The 17,233-nt window shown below is 40.0% G+C and overlaps 1 protein-coding gene across 1 annotated transcript in view; it reads right to left on the bottom strand.

The window, feature by feature from the left end:
* Positions 1–17,233, bottom strand: part of IGF1R (insulin like growth factor 1 receptor) — a 124,362-nt gene that overhangs the window by 15,117 nt on the left and 92,012 nt on the right. Inside the window, exons 6-15 of the mRNA XM_042824520.1 lie at positions 15,244–15,458; positions 13,142–13,268; positions 12,137–12,375; positions 11,832–11,999; positions 11,428–11,632; positions 6,651–6,937; positions 5,051–5,187; positions 3,881–4,040; positions 2,817–2,922; positions 1,410–1,480 (exon numbers count right to left, since the gene is read on the bottom strand). Coding sequence (XP_042680454.1) covers positions 1,410–1,480; positions 2,817–2,922; positions 3,881–4,040; positions 5,051–5,187; positions 6,651–6,937; positions 11,428–11,632; positions 11,832–11,999; positions 12,137–12,375; positions 13,142–13,268; positions 15,244–15,458 — 1,715 coding nt within the window. The remainder of the gene's footprint in view (positions 1–1,409; positions 1,481–2,816; positions 2,923–3,880; positions 4,041–5,050; positions 5,188–6,650; positions 6,938–11,427; positions 11,633–11,831; positions 12,000–12,136; positions 12,376–13,141; positions 13,269–15,243; positions 15,459–17,233) is intronic.

Raw genomic sequence — 17,233 nt, 5'->3', positions numbered from 1 at the left:
GACAGACATACAAAAACCTATGTGTTTTTTTGTTGTTTTGCTTTCTGTTCATTTGTTTCCTGTATGATTTTCACAGAATCACAGAATTGTAGGGGTTGGAAGGGACCTCCAGAGATCATCGAGTCCAACCCCCCTGCCAAAGCAGGTTCCCTACAGCAGGTCGCACAGGTAGGCATCCAGGCAGGTCTTGAACATCTCCAGAGAAGGAGACTCCACCACCTCCCTGGGCAGCCTGTTCCAGTGAGGAATTTCATCGCGTTTTGCATCAGGTGAAATAAATTCAAGGTCCAGAATTATGTATACAAGCAAGAAATTGAAACTAAACAATCCTAATGAACAATAAGCCTTCATCTTCAACTGATCCTGAGATCAGTTTTAATTCTTGCTTTTTATTTGACACTGGACACCTTCACCATTATCCTGATGGAAATTTTCTGCAGTCTTCCAAACCATCGGTGCGGTTACATTTTCTCAGGTGTGCTGCCAGTCATACAAGCCCAGCATCCAGTCCTCTGAGTAACAAAGTTCTGAGCTAGCTCTCAGCAGCACTCCCACACCTTCAGAAGATGCTTCTGGCAGTGTAAGAATCTCATATTACACCATTCCCCTCAAGCTTTCAATGGGCACATTAGATGCTTTTGTTTCTTCACCGGAATAAAGGAAAGAGTTATTTATTCTACCAGTGGCAAACAACCTCATTTGGAGGCAACCAGAACTACTTTAAGCAAAACTTTCCAATTTAGTAGCTAAGCAAGAGGAAAGCCCATTAGCTGCCATTTCCAGCACCTTCTTCCATTTTTATTCTTACATTCAAAGAAACATTACCCATGTTACATATTCCACAGAATGTTGACGTTTGCATCAAGTACAAACCTGCTTGGTCAACGTGAAGCTAGTTCGAAAAAGCTTTTTAGTCAAAGAGTAACTGACTTCTATATTCCAGATATTAAAGAGAAAAGAAAATGGAGATTACATTATAACAGCTGTGCTCATTTTAACACAGAATTGCCACACGTTATGACTGGCAAGCAGCAAGCCAAGCAAGTGGTGAGCTTGTTCCAATAGGTCAGAACGGGGCTCAAAAGGACAAATAGTGAAGACACAGAATTTATGAATTCTTCCTTCATTCTAGAAACAAAATTACTGCCTAAGTAGACAATGCTCTGAAAGGGAAACCCACCCAAGTTAATCTCAGCTTAATAAACTCCAGGAAAAACTTCAGAGACTCCCCAGTTTCAGTAGGCAGACAACATTCACGTACAACTGCCTATGAATTAACTATGGGTGTGCAGATACAATGAAGAGAAAGAAGTTTTACCACATCCCTTTGCAAGGGTTTCATACCTTCTCATGTCAGACACAAACAGAGCATACAGAAGTGAGCACACAGAGGCTCAGGCCACACTTACCATCCGAAGCACTGAAGTACTCAGGGTTCACAGATGCATAAAGTACTCCGTTGCCCAGTCTGTCACTGTTCCTGTTGAAATATTTTTTTTCTTTTTTAATCCTTAAACTCAAGTAATTGCAGACTGCCTATTCTACAGCTTTTCCACTGTTTGCACAATCATGAAGTATTTACTGTACGTGGAGAGCTTTTCAGAGAAAGAAGACAAATCACATTCTTGTTCTACTTCCCATAATCAATAGGAAAACAGCTCAGAACATTTTTCCCAGGAAACCTGCAGTCTTTTCTGGTGCTGATGTGGTACAGAGAAGTGTAAACACACGGTACTTTCAGCTGCTGGGCAAACTTCCTTTAAGAAAGGCAGCTGTGCACTGATACACCCAGGAGACTTGTGGCTTTAACATCACCTGCTTTTTACTGTGAGACATAAGTGATCAAGCAAAGAACAAGGCTTTTTTTAGTTGGGTTTCTTCTATTCAACTACTTTATAAATTGTTTCTATTATTTTATTTTACTGATGTGATTTTCAGAATAAGACATTTAGTGAGAGTTGTATGAGTACTTGCAGGGGGCAAGCAGTACAAATAAAATCATTAATCAGACTTCAGAAAACCAAAGAAAACATTTTTGTGTGCTAGAACAACAATTTAAAGAAGGATGAGGTATCAGTTACTTCACTCCAGAGAGGACATGGGAAGGCCAAGCAGGTGCCTCACATCACTTGAGGCACTTTCTGTAGTGCAAAGCCTTTTCTGTGGTGCTTGGGAACTGAGATTACAGTGTGCACATAAAGGGATGAGAGCTGGTGATAATGAGATACTCAATGAGCATAATTTAAAAGTAGGTATAACAAAAAAGCTCCACACTTAAAAAGTTGCAAGGGAGAACATTTGCACTGACTTCTGCTAAGTTCTCATTATGTATTTCAATTAAATAAATAATTTAAAAAAAAAACCCTAGTTATTTAAGTACAACACTAAGGAAAACAAATCAATTGAATGTTCTGTCCAGCATACAAACATTATTATGTGTATAGACTTCAGAATTTGCAAGAAATCAGATTAACCTGACTTGAACTAAGTTTATAGAGCAAACTGCATTTCAAAGCATCTGATTATAAAGGTTCAACACATCTGCCATCACTGGGTATCTTCCTGACAACCCCTCCTCTTCCCCTTCAAACATGATACTGTAATAAAAAGCCCTTTTGCATCCCAAGCAGCAGGCAGATACTGGCAGTAACTCTACACCACCTCCTTCTACACACCGTCAAGGCTGAATCCACTTGAGCTTCTCAAGTACTCTGAAAGCTATTTCACTTTTTATTTTCTAACTTGCTCCACAGACACAGATTTGAAAATAAGCATTCCCCTCCTGCAGTTTAGCTTCAACCACAAATATAACTCACCTCTTCTTGTTAAAGACATACAGCATTATCAGCAAACCCCCAATGATGAGCAGGAAAGCAATGGGGAGCACAATTATCAAATGGAGGAAATTGTCATAGTTTGCTGCTGCAACCAACAAGAAAACAATTGTATTAAGGTTTCTATAAAATCTCCATTAACAAAGAAACATTCAAAACCCACTCAAGTATATTTCCATACACGGGAGAAATCAAAGTACTCATTTTCTTGTCTGATGTGGAAAAATGTACTCAGAAACACTCCCTGACTGCAGATGAGTGGAACAAGAGAACAGAGATTGAAAAGCATTAACTTTGTACAGAACAGCGTCTGTCTGGAGTTTGGTTTCACATGTTATGCTTGAAGACTTACATTCCTCAGTGAACAATACGCGGTTGTTCACTTGTATATTAACCTTTCTTTTCCATCACCTTTTGTTCACCTTGCAATTGCTCGTACTTCAGAAGATATTCACGTTGGTTTGGAGTTTAATTTTCTGTGGATACAACTGCTTGGAGAAGGTCTCCGTGTACCCTGTGCAGAGCTATTCTTCCAAAACCTAAATTGCTACCATTCTCAGGAGCAGTATCCCGTTTCATTAGTACCATCTTTATCACAACGTGCCTAAGATCAATTCTATAGTATAAAAAATCATACTGATATTTAAAAAAAATTTGCCAGGTCAAATCTTAACAGATCACTGGTTCTTAAATCACTTTGCAATTCAAAGTAGGTGTGCAGATTATCACAGTTTCTGCACAATTTAACTCCAGCATTTAACTCCTAACATTACACAGGACTGTGAGGTGGGCATCAGAGAGAGCCACAGTAGTAAAATCTATGCACCCATCACCTGGCTGCACCTCATATATGTGCAATGCATGCAACAAAAGGACCACACCTCCAATACACCTGTTGCTTATAAACAACTGTCAGAAAGTAGAACAAAGAGGAATTTCCAAAACACATCAACAGGTAAGAGTATTCAGAGTTATGCAAGTAAACCCTAGGAATTTTCAAAAAGTCAAGTCCCCAGATGGACACAGCCAAGCAATACTGGTCTTACATTTGGGTTGTACATAGAAAGAGACTGGCTCAGTCCAAGATCCATTTCCAGCCAATGATGTGGCCTGAACTCTAGCAGAATAGTTTCCGGGGTTCAGATGAGTCAGCTTCGCCCCTCCAAGCTTCTTGTATTCCTGTCTCGAAACACATTCTCGTTTCTCCTGAAAGGAAAAAGCAATTTGCAGTTCATGTTAAAATCTTCATACTCTTCACTCTGGAGAAGAGAGTAGGGCTGCAACATAAGCTCATCTGTACAACTAAATACCCCGCCTGATTAGCCTTCATTCCAACAGCTTAAAGAGATGTGGAATCCAAAACCTGACAAAACAAGACAAAGGAATGAGACACTGCTTGTTGCTGAGTGTTCGAAATCACCATCTCCATCACTGGTCTGTAGCAGCACTCAGAAAGAAGAAAGTTAAAAAAGATTCCATTTGTATCTCAGTTGGGACTAAGTTAAACACTGTTCAATTATTAAGGACTCGGTAATCCAGAGATCTCTAAAAGAAAGCAGCTACCATAAACACCACATAAAAATTACTTTTCTTAAGAATACAGAAAACAGGTCTATTCTGAATATTACATTTTCGATGAAAGTCACAAAGATAATTTTTGCAGTGCTACCAGATCTCCAAGCTTTTTATTACAGCCTGCAAATGATTAAAACCAAACCATTAAACTATTAATTTTTACAGACTGAATGTATCTAAACATTGTATCCCCCTCACCCTTACTCAGTTTTGAGGTATATTTGGTATTTTAAAGCATAATAAAAGTCATAACTTGGAAGCCCTTTCAGATTCTCATTCCCAAACTGCAGGTAACCCCCGTGGGCAACAAGACTAATAAGGAACTCCAAATTAATGTGGATGGCAGACTGGCTGCTAAGTCACTGTCTGTGGCATCAAGTGCTGTGTGACCCTTAGCAAACTCAAGTGTGACAATGTTAGCTTTTAGTTACACAGGCTCTTCACGTAGCACTATGTCTTTTGCACCATAAAAGTCAAAGCAGGGAAAATATTCTACAGTTGTACTTAAGCCTAGATTTTCTGAGGCTGACAAAAACAGGCTGAAAAATGCTACCTTGGTTAGACAGTCTGATGTGACAAGATAAAAGTATAAACTAGAGTAACAAGCAGTAAATATTCACAGAGAAGTGTCAGATCCTCACCTCTCCATGCTGCCCATACTTGATTTCATACATTAGTATCAGCCCATTTGGATTTGTAGGCTCTAACCACTTCAGGTAGACGGTATTTTCTTCTTTTGCTTCCCATGCTACTGTTCCTGGAATGTTATCTGCTCCCTCTGTAAAATATTTACAATGAATGTGAGAAGAATACCTACTGCTAAAACAGGAACTTAGGCAACAGTTGATGGTGGGGGACAAAAATAGAAGTTCATACTATTCTTTAGGTCACAAAGAGTTGAAGGAAGTACTATCTGAAGATCCAGAGAATGAAATGCATTGGCCAGGGTCTGGCTGGATAGATTAGTATTGCATGAACTGCTGATTGTCAGAAGTGAGGGTGTACATACAGCTTCATCAGATGTCAGTGCTTTTCTACTAAGTGTGCTATTTTTGCATGACACAGAGCTGCTTATCAGCGTTTGGTTCTTCATTCCAAGCCTTTCACTATATCAAAGCCATGCAGACACAGCTAGTCCCACCAAATGGCTGCAAACAACAACTGCTAGAAAGACAGCAGAATCTGCCCCACTGCCATCCCTTCTCTGTAGGTAATCTCAGGAAACTACTCAGTCTAAAATAGGGTCTCATCAGCAATTCAGCAGTTGTGTTTATCCCCAGTCATTTTCACTCTTGGTCATTTTATGATGTTTATTCAAATTCTAACAGAAGTATGAAGACAGTTTCAGTCTTATAAGGTACAGAATAAAGTAGAATAATTTAGCTTTTAATTTTCAAAACCATACACTAAATATCTGGGAATACTTATGTCCCTTTTCCAGATCTTACATATTTCCTTACTTCCTTGAAATAAGTAATACTTTCACTGACACAGATGAACCCAAATTATGAGGGAAACAAAGCAAAATTACTACCACTGCATCAAATATTCCCAGACATCTGCTGGAGTCAGAAGCTCTTTGCTGGATGCATGTGAGCTTACACTAAAATCATCTCTATTCTTCTCAGAAGCACAATCTGGATAATTCCCAGACATGAGTAGAGCATTCAGTGTTTCTTATTTGAAGTATTCTAGATGCCCAGGACTGGGCACAAAGCATCTCAGTGCTCCTCCTGTTTCCAGGCTGGACAAATGCTTGGTCATTCTGTGACAGAGAAACATTTGGCATGCATTTCCACCAGCAGCACTAACATCTGTAAACAGTTCAGCATGAACACAGCAAAACTGAACACCAGCAGAGAAACATTCCCTTGTCTTTATTCAGCATGCAGGGAACTGAAGAATAAAACCTTTTAATCCATCATGTCTGCAGCTCTCATCTACAAAGCTGGGAAACCATTTCTCTCACAATCATCTAGGTACTGGAGGCAGGGCTGCCCTTCTCCAGATCAGAGACAGGCTCAATACAGATGACTCAGTACACAGGAGAGAGCAGACGAGACAATTAAACTACTGCAAGAAACTTTCATACAATTCCAATTTATCTCCTTGCGTTCAATGAATTTTTATTTCATGCTCCCAACACTTCTCTATGTGTTTTCAAAGATTTGTCCCCCCTGAGACTCAGCTCTTGCCAGAAAAAAAGAACACAACAAAACCTTGATGCTTATGAGAGCATACCTGAAGGCATGGTTCTTGCAAAGACAAAGTTGGAAGCGCTGCAACCGAGTGTGTCAGCTTCGTGGTTGCAGCTGTGAATATCAATGCGGTAAAGAGTAAAAGGCTGGAGATGGGAGATCACAGTTCTCTCCTTGCCATCCACTTTGGTCTCAAAGAACGGGTATTCCACCTCACTCTCCTCTGCGTCAGAAACATTGGTGAAATGATCTGCCCCAGTTGTGTTCCTATTTCGAGTGGCCAAAGTGGCGTTTGCAATTCGGAACACATCCCTCCGCTTCCGATCAGGTCTGTGGAGCAAATACAGGAAAAAGGCCTCGTTAGAGAAAATTCACTTTTCCTCTAGGTTCAGGAAAACTGGTGAAGAAACACAGTAAAATAGGTAAGTGCTATTAAGAAGAAAAGCTAAATAAACAATACTGCACGGCAAGCAAACAGCTCACTCTTTAGCTGAACCTGCAGTGCATCAGTACATCCTATTGCTCTCTTTTGGTTGGAAATCCATCTCTGAAGCCGAAAGCAAGCCTCATGATACATGTGCAAACTTATGACCACCCTGGTGCTGGCATGATAAACTGAATAGCAAAGACAGTTATTCTGTTATTTAAAAAGCAAACTGGATTTGTATTTAACAACAACAATGTTGAAGCTTAAAATAAAAATCAAGATGGCAAAGGCTTAAAAGGTTAGGGAAAAAACATTCTGAAGTTTGCTCAAGTAGCAAAGCTAACTCTCAGTGGGCTTAACTCGTTGGTCTTTTCAGTTGCAATGGAACTGCAGAACTTTGAATGCACCGGACTGAAAGGTGCATTGGATGGCAGCTGAAAGCCATGAAAGTCAATCACCATCACTGCGTGGTCATTTGTGCATCTCTGTTTCTCTTACCCGCTGTAAAGGAACAATCTTCCTAAATGAGAAAATGCAGCACTAATTTTGTGTACAGCAAAGAGTTCAACTTTGCTTTGCATCTATATGAGATTTGTGCACTGAATTAAAAACGTGAGGATTTACAGCAATGCTACTACTTTCTCAGGTCTAAGGAACAACTATAATGGCCAAGCAGCGGCATGACAAACATCAGTATAAAAATATCCTACAAATGTTTTGCTGGTATGAGCTAACCAACACACAACTGCTAAATAAGACATGTCACTTGATCATGTGTCAAATCCTTGCCTGTTTTGCCCATAAGCACTAACTACGTAGGCAGGAGAGTTTCTCCACCTCCCACTTTCCTCCTCACTGAAGTCACCTGCACTGCTCACACACAGATAGCAGTGCACCAGGGCAATTCATTGGCCTGCATCCTGCCCCACCTGCCACCCTTTAGCACCTGGTCAGTGCAATGGATCTCAGTAACAAAGGTGAAGTCTACCACATTCCTACCAGAGTAAGCTGCAGATCAGGTGCGTAATGTCTTCCCCAAGCACACAATGGGAATAAGCTGATGCAACAGGAGAAATTACTTCACTACCTGACGAAATTCAGAACATTCAGTCACAAAGCAGCATGCTGCAGAGTAAGCCAAAAAGAGCCTGACTTGATTTTGAAATCTGGCTGTGGATGCACTCATTTTTTTAGGAGTTGCCTATGAAATTTTCCAAAATCCTTTTCCTGTGTCTTGAGGAATCGTTCTGACACTCTCAGCTGCCATGTAAACCACAGCACAGAAATAAAGACTAGAAAGAAGCTTAAGTTACCAATAAATTGCTTTAAAAAACATACAAGCCAATGTAATTTCTTGTCGGTGGGATGTGTATTTAACAGGAGATGTAAGCATTTGCTTCTCCTCTACAGTGATATTCATGGAAGTTACTAAATCCTATTTAGCTTGCTTTGGAAGAGCACCCATTGACTCTTTAATTCAGAGGGAAGAAAAAACTTTTCAAGACCTACAAACACATGGAATGACCTCCACCAACCACCTGCACAAATTCTGTGATAAAAGCAGTAAAAATACAAAGCTTGTTTCCAGTCAACAAAAGCACAAATTAAAGTATGAACCCAGAAAGCATGCCTTAATCCATCACCTTTATGGGATACAAGATATTTCACTCTTCAGTGGTATCTGAAAAAAAGTACAGTCCTAACTGGTTTTTGGGAAGAAATAAAGAGAAAGCAACACTAAATTTGGTGGTAAAAACTATAGTCATATAATGGAGAGAAAAAGACCTACAGAAAAACAAAGGAAAATGTGATTAAAATATCAAGAGATTGGACACTACTGCTTTGCTGTCAAGCAGTTTCCTGCTCCAGTGAAAGGAACAGATAAAGACAAAAGAGCAAAAGACCAAGAAAACAAGGAAAAGGCAGGAGATAAAAACATGAAAATTTATCTATTCTGTTAAAGGAAGGGAGAAAAATAGGACTTTGTAAAAATGAAATCAAATTGACGTCAGTAAAAAAAAAAAACAAAAGCCATTTAAAATGCAAGCTAACTGTTCACAGAATCATAGAATGGCCTGGGTTGCAAAGGATCACAATGATCATCCAGTTCCAACCCCCTGCTATGTGCAGGGTCGCCAACCAGCAGCCCAGGCTGCCCAGAGCCACATCCAGCCTGGCCTTGAATGCCTGCAGGGATGGGGCATCCACAGCCTCCTTGGGCAACCTGTTCCAGTGCCTCCCCACCATCTGAGTGAAAAACTTCCTCCTAACATCTGACCTAAGTCTCAGTTTAAAACCATTCCCCCTTGTCCTATCATTATCCACCCTCGTAAACAGCTGTTCCCCTCCTGTTTATATGCTTCCTTCAAGTACTGGAAGGCCACAATGAGGTCGCCCTGGACTTCTTATACTCTATGACAACTTTGTAATTACTTCTGAGATACCTTCTATTACAAACAGCATGCATCTCATTCTGCTCATTACAGAACTAAGGAACCTCATGAATAACTTTTCATCCTGTGGTCATGAGCATCTGTTCAAGACTGACCAGAGTCCTAACGTTTGAAATCTACTTCATGACTACAATAACCACACTCATCCAAGAACTGCACACAATATTAGATCAACAGACTTCAAGCAAACTTAAAACCACACAGTTGAATATTTTAATGCAGTATTACGTGCTGCATTTCTTTCACAATATCCTGGAGACAGGTAGAACACTGCAAACAAATACCACTATTGAGGTTTACATTAACACATTGAATAACTTCTCCCTTTGGAAAAAAAAAAAACAAAACCATGGACATCAGCAGGTAACAAGCTGCTTAGATTTGTCCCACAGAGATATTTTACTAGCTCATAATCTGTAATTTCCCTAACATAACATCTAAAGTTGCTTAGCTATGCAGCTATTTCTGAACATTATACTTTATCTACCCTTGCTGTTACAAAACACACCCTTATGGCATCAAGTTAAGCAAAAGGGGAAACAGTCAAGCTTTCAGGAAATTCTTTGTGAACTGACTGTCAGAGTTGAAAGTTCTGAGATTTTCCTTTTGTTTTGGGAAATGCAAGCAAATTGGCAAGAAAAACAACACGTTTTAGACGACCGGATTTTACTGAAATAAAAATAATCTTTTGTAAATGCTGCTTTGATAGATTTTCAGGTAGTTTATAACTTAAAAATGCCTTTCAAAACTCCTTCCTATTTCATAAAATCCAAAATAAGCTCACATTTGTACCATCTCACATTGCACAGGGGGACCTGGGCAGTCATGGTGGCTGCTATGTTATCTTTGCAGCTGGTTCTTATCATCAGTAACAAAACACTGCATAAATTCACCCACAAACACTAAATGTGAACCAGCCAAAGCTCAGGCACAGTAGTTAGCACCTCCAAAGAAAGACAGTACTTATTTCCTCATTTTTTCAGACAAAGCTAAGAAGAGCTGCAAATATTGTCCCAAAACCAAACAGGCCAATCCAAAACTGCCTTGAATAAAAGTTCCAAAAAAAAAAAAAAGATAAAATTATACTGGAGAGTAATATAACCCAGTTTCAATGAGCAACAGAGCCACACTTCAGAGTACTCAAACACAGAGCTGGAACATAAACTTAACCTGTCAACAGTGACAATAGATAGCATGCATGACTGAAAACTGATTCCTTACAGAAACTGCAACATGTTAAACAGCTGCATACCGTGTGCTAGGCTCCAGGGTCCAATTACCCAAAGACCAGCTTACATAAAAGATAAATAAGAAACTCAAGGATCAAAATCATCAATTCATTCAGTAGTATCTATTCTAGGATGTAGCATAAATTACCATTCCGTGTGGTGTGGAAGCAGTAATGTTTGTAACAGAAACAGAAGAGTGGGTACATTAAATACTTCTCTGCAGGATAGACCCAGGAAACCAGTATGGCCACTATAATAAGTGCAGTGAGAAAGCAAGACCAGTTTCATTTCTGCAAGGTGAACATGTCTGCAAATTTCAAAGGCAAATAAATCTTCAGATTGGGAACACAAGCACTTAAATGGCTATTTAAAGATTACATTTGAAATCCTTCATTTGCCACGTGTTGCTCATCTCTGAAACTCTCAGAGACAAAGAGCTGCTCAAGTGACTCTTGACTCCGAAAATAAGCCATCACTGAAGTCTTTGAACAATATAGGTAAGAATTCTCACTACTAGCTAAAATTGAGAGAGTGGGATGAAAATCTGCAACTAAGAGAAACCGCAAAGTAAAAAGACTGCAGACTGTCTCACATATACTGAGAAACAACACTGACACATTTTAGGTATTACCTACATATTCTTTCTCATTCAGGAAGCCTGAGCTCTAGGAAATATCTTTTAAAAAAATGCAATGAGCTGAAGACCATTACCTGGGGACAAAGATGGAGTTGTGAAGGAAGTTCTCAAAGACTTTCCGGTACTCTGCTTCCTCCTTCTCAGCTTGTTTTTCTGCCTCTGTCTTGGGACAAGCACAACAAGGTCCTTTTTCTCCCCCACAGCCCTCTGGCTTGGTAGGTTCAGTAGCTTCTTCTGTATCAATGGTCCCATCAGCATATCTTCGAATTGGGACTTTATCTTAAAAGGAAAAAAGGCAGCTTATTGCTTTTCCCTCTGTGTTACAAACACGTTAACTATTCACATTTGCACATTCCTGTATACTTGTAGTTATTCACAAAAGTACTGTGAAGCACGGCACAAGCTCTAGCCCTTGTAAGTAATCTACCCTGACAGGTAAGAGTTACTGGCATTTCAAAACTTTGTTCAGTTAGCCTACCTTTGGAGCAGTAATTGTGTCTGTAAAGGTAACTGTCCTGAGGCTGCTGCTGCCATCGTACAATATAATATGAGAGGTTGCCATTGGGAAGAGAGGGAGGATTCCATTTGACAATCAGCTGTGAAGAGGAGTTGGATGCTGAAATAACATCCAAGGGAATGGATGGCACTGGCAGGGAAAAAGAAAATGAAGGCACTTTAAACCCAGCACATACTACAGTGTATTTGGATGCTTTTAAAGTAAATCCCAGATAATAAGCATACCTAAAGTCTTACCAGCTCTTCACCAAGGGACGAGGATCTTACCTGCAGCATTGGTTCGTATATACACAATTTCACTTTTTGCTCCATGAATGTGATGGTTTTCCATCATTGTGAGGGTAACAGCCTTGACATAAATCGCGTACTGAGTCCAAGGTTTTAATCCCTGCAGTAAAATTCCAGGGTCATTCTCCTTGTTTGGTGGCAGGTCAACATCGACCATATTCCAGCTATTGGAGCCGCACGCATCCTGTCCATCATACTCTGTCACATTTTTGAACGGCCTGAAACATTGGGGGAAAAAAAGTGCAAGATATTTATTTTCTCCTAAAAACTGTCATACACTTATGCAAGTACCTCACTTCAATGTTGTCTCACCTTAGCCTTGCACCTAACACCATTCTGAACCTCCCCTTCACCCCACCCCCCCCAACTGCTTACAGAGTTATTAATGTATTCATTTGTATTTTGACTACTTTAAATCTGAGCTCTTACAAAGATATGCAAAGGTAGATAGATCTCTGAAGAAATTATGCTCCCTCCAGTAACTGCTTCCTACTTCAAGAGATACTAATGCAGAAAATTAATGAGGTTGAGAAATCTAAATAACTTCAAATACTGAGTAAGACAAGTCATCGAGGTGGCAGGTAAAACTCCTGATACGTGACGTCCTCTTAGAGCTATGATTAGAGAATATCTCAGCAGAAACAACAGTACGACTTAGCTCCAAATTAGTGCCCTGAGAATACTGAAGCCATCCAACTCATTTTCCCAAATATGAAACCACCCAATGGATTTGGAATCCATTTATAGTCTTCAGGCAATATAATCCTCATTTTAAAGGGTTTTTTTACTCAACCAAGTATAGAAAGCAAATGAAGGCAGGATGTGAGAATGAATTACGTAAACTGAATGAAATATGTAAACTGTGAAGTAGGAACTACCTGAAGGAGTTTTGCTGACTATCTTGTCTCAGTAAAATGACAGTCAGAAGAAAACTGCCTACTATCCCTTGACTGTCTCCATTAGTCTCTGAAGATATCTACTCACGCTTCTTTGTAGTAAACAGTGAAGCTAATGAGATCTCTGTAATCTGGAGGGCGATACCGTTCCCACGTCAGCTTAATCCGATTCTTCAATGTTGTGTTGGAAACAAAACGCAGAATGTGGCTTTCACCTGCAACACAGAAAGACATCACAGGGCTGAGTCATCACTGTACTGCCTGATTGTTTAGCTTAACAGTTATTGCTTTTTCTAATGTGCCAGTTTTTGCTAATTAGTCTTTCCTGCAATGCCTATGATAGCACAATATGCAGGCAGCCTTTGTTTCCTTATACCTTAGTATTTCATGGTACCATATTTCGAGTGCTTAGGGGTAAGCACTGGCCTGGCCTTGGAAATCACTGCAGTGTATACTGAAGCTACTTGTTCCTTAGGGTTTTATTTTTTGAAGCACATTTCCTTTTAGTGCACCACCAGAAGCTCTTGAAAACTACTTCAGCCTTTCCCTGAATGAGAAATCGAAGTCCTGTTTATTCACAGGATGGGTTTAATAGCACTAAATTCACCATCCAATTGCAATGCAAAGGCAGAGATATAAGTGGCCTCCATATTCTCACTTTCTGAGACAGTTTTAGGCAATTACAACTCGTCTTTCAGAAGAATAAACAAGATAGAAAGGAGAAAGAAGTTTATATTCTTAGTCATTACAGGCTGGACCAAAACCTCCAAAACTCAGATCATATACTGCACAACCATTTGATGGCAGCAGCTTCCAGCTCCTCTTCTGAACAGAGCTGGATGGAAGTTGGCAGCTTTGAAATGAGTGGCTTCCCACTACCAAGTCAGAGTTTTCCAATCCAAAATAAAATAGCATTTTAAAAACTTAATACTTGGATGAAGAAACTGAGTTGTAAGCATCAACTGTGTGGCAGTTTCTAATGTTTCATACAAGTCTCCAAAAATAAAGGGGGTTTCACCCTCATGTACACTGGCACTGTTGGTGCTATCTTTTAAAGGCAGTTTAGCTTTTGTTGATTCTTTTCCCCTTTTCAGAGTCAGAAAGCTTTCTGTAACGTTTTGTTTTTTTTTAAACAGGCAGAGGCTGGCACTTGCCTCAGTGGTAGTAAGGACTGACTGTGTGTCTGTAACTCCTCCAGGACTGCAAGCCTTTGCTTTATTGAATGTGCAAAGAATGGAGTGTACTTACAACAAGGATCTATGCCATCTGCATTTATGCATCGTGCCTAAAGAGACATTCAGCAGAGTACGTGCCCTAGTTTTGTGAATACCATCCTGAACAAGGGGACTTGACTTATACACAGGATACGTTTTAATTTACTCAGCTCCAAGAGCACCACAAACAGACCAAAGAAAAATGCACCATCAGTTCTAAGAGTCTGAGTGTGAGGTCAAAACTGTAAGCATTCTGTCTTCTTAATTCCTACAAGAGAGATTGCTTGTAAATGTGCTGGTTACACCTGGAGACCTTATGTGAACTCCACAAAGCCTACACAAGACTTTCCAATAACTTTGACATCAAGAACATTGCAGAATCCAAAATTAAATACAGACACTGAAGTTTAAGCACACTGTAGGACACTAAAAATAGTTTGCAAATCAAAAGCAATCTGAAAAATAAAGCACAAAAAAATTGAGCGTGCAACAAGCTCTTCTAGTAACAAAATGCAATATTCGGCAGGAGCTGAAAAGAAGCTCAGAAGTAACACAAAAGGTATTTTAGAGTCTGTGAAATTGTTATGTAGGCAGCTTCCTTAATAACAAAAAGAGTATATACATCTCAGAGAGAAAAATACCAATAATTATGTAAATCCGCAAAGGAAACAGAGCAACTGCTCTTCATTGGCCATACCAAAACCCAAGATTTTACTGACTCTGTTCTTGTTGATATAGGATGCTGTTGTTACAAAACAGTATTCTGAAGGCAGGTTTCTTTATCAGTTTTTATAGATGATGCAGTGACTATGTAACCTCAGTTTTCCACCAATACAAACAGACTTTCAGCTACATTTGCACAAAACAATCAAGCAGAATGACTGAAAGCCTAGCATAGTTCCTAACCTCTACATGTTGTAACAGTCAATAACACGGCCATGTGGTGAATGGCTTTTCATTTTGTTTTGAAACTTACAAGAGGCTCTCTCCCCATTGTTCCTCGGATTTATATCTCCTTTGCTCTGCCGCCCTTTGGTTCCTGAAACTTCCTCCATACGGTAGATCTCAGAAACGCACAACTTAGGATTAAATGCAAAGTACATTTTCCCCTCCTTGATCGTCAAATTGTGATGGTTCCAGTCCCACAGCTGCTGCAGATTGTGGTTATCAAGCACATAAAAAGAATAATTCCTAGAAGAAAGTTTTTGAAGGAAAACATCAGTTTTAATTCATCACCAATTCCCATGAAGAGCATCTTCATATACGCAAACTTTAAAATTCTGTACTTCCTCTCATTAATTTAAATTGGTATTCAGCAGAGTAAATGATTTTCTTCTCTCCCATGGAGCACGTTTTTCTGACTGCTCACTTTGGTCAGAGGGCAGGCAAATGACTAACAGAGGACCCCAAGGCTGACACCACATTGTGTAAAGCCTGCTCCAACATATGTTTTAATCATGGATGAATATGCAAGCTGCTGGAAGGAATACAAATTCATGTCCTCTGGACGGCAGATCTCTACAATAGATTTTCCTTTTTGTGCCAGATAGGAAGTAATGACCTTGTATACCTTATGGGAAGGAAAGCAAGCTGCAGTTCTGACAATAAATAAAATGGTGAACACAGCTGTCTTGCTTATGTTTACAAAAGCAACTGCAAGAGTTTGCATAGTGAAGCTTCCTTGCCTCTGTGTCTTAGTTTACCTTTTGGCCCAGTAGAGGCTTCCTGCGCTGTGCCAAGTACAGTTGTGCCTATACATCAAAACTGACAGAGAAGAGTTGCATGGACTGCACAGCACAGGACCCACACTTCAAAGTGCAGAGCTAATAACACAGGCTGTGGCAGCACGTGCTGAGCCCATTCCCGAAGCACAGCAGGGGAAAAACATGAGCATCCTTTATTTCCACAGACATTAGATGCAAAGTTGTTTCTGTAAATCCTATCACACAGTAAGAAGAAATTCTTGGTGCCACTCAACTGTGCTGAACTGAAAAAAACAGGTGCAGCCAAAGCAAGACAACAGGCTGCACACCAGCAGTAAGACAACACCTGCAAAAACACATTTTGGGATGACAGAGACAGGAATGCACAATTAGGAAATGAGTTAAAGGTTTGCTGATGGATTTAAATCAAAAGAACCTATTCTGTCAGTATTTATTACATTATTTTCGGGACGTCCTACCAACAGAAGTTGGTAGACATCAACATGCAATCGATGATTAGCACGATAAATCCCTGCAACCTGTGCATGTCATTTTACCTCGGTAAGCTCCTATCAGCACGGTTAAACCTACAAATCCTACACATCCTTTCAACTGCAGTCAGAGTTAGCCAGAATAACATGGCAGACAAACCACTCTGCTCACAAGAAGCTGGCACACTAGAGACTCATTTATGGTTTTCTTTCCACTGTTTCAAGTAAAACTTAGCATTCATTCCTCCCTCACCCAACCTGAAGTGAGAATGCACTCTGGTTGCAGCCTGCACAGAACACAGCTGCAGTTTCTCATGACACACCAAAATGCTCAGAGTATTTTGAGAGCGATGTGAAAGAGAAGGGCTTTGTCCTATTTCCAAGTGCCCCCTAAATATCCAGGGCTTGGTCACTAAGAAAAGTGATACACTGGAACTATTGCAGTAGGATGCTGAGAAGAATGTGCTCTGGTGACTAACAGTTGAAAAGGGAGTACATACTTGCATGTCAAATGCTTCTTGCCAGGAGAAAACAGTGGTGTTACCCTGCATGTGAGATTCAACAGATACCACTGGAAAGTGTGTTTATTTGTTACAGATGACTAAAATCCCTGCAGCTCCTTGTGCTCTGCTCAGAAGATGACACTTCACTATAATTAGCTGTGTGATTAAGCAACGGCAACTAAGCTTTTCAGCAAAGACCCAAAAAGCTGGACTCAGACTTACCGCAATAAACAGGTGTGGCTCTATGGCTACAGAAACCATCTTAAATA

This window comes from Centrocercus urophasianus, unplaced genomic scaffold (assembly GCF_019232065.1).
Source record: "Centrocercus urophasianus isolate 14NV4802_14NV808 unplaced genomic scaffold, USGS_Curo_1.0 seq_23, whole genome shotgun sequence".
Taxonomy (NCBI): domain Eukaryota; kingdom Metazoa; phylum Chordata; class Aves; order Galliformes; family Phasianidae; genus Centrocercus; species Centrocercus urophasianus.
This window is presented reverse-complemented; position numbering and strand designations above follow the sequence as displayed.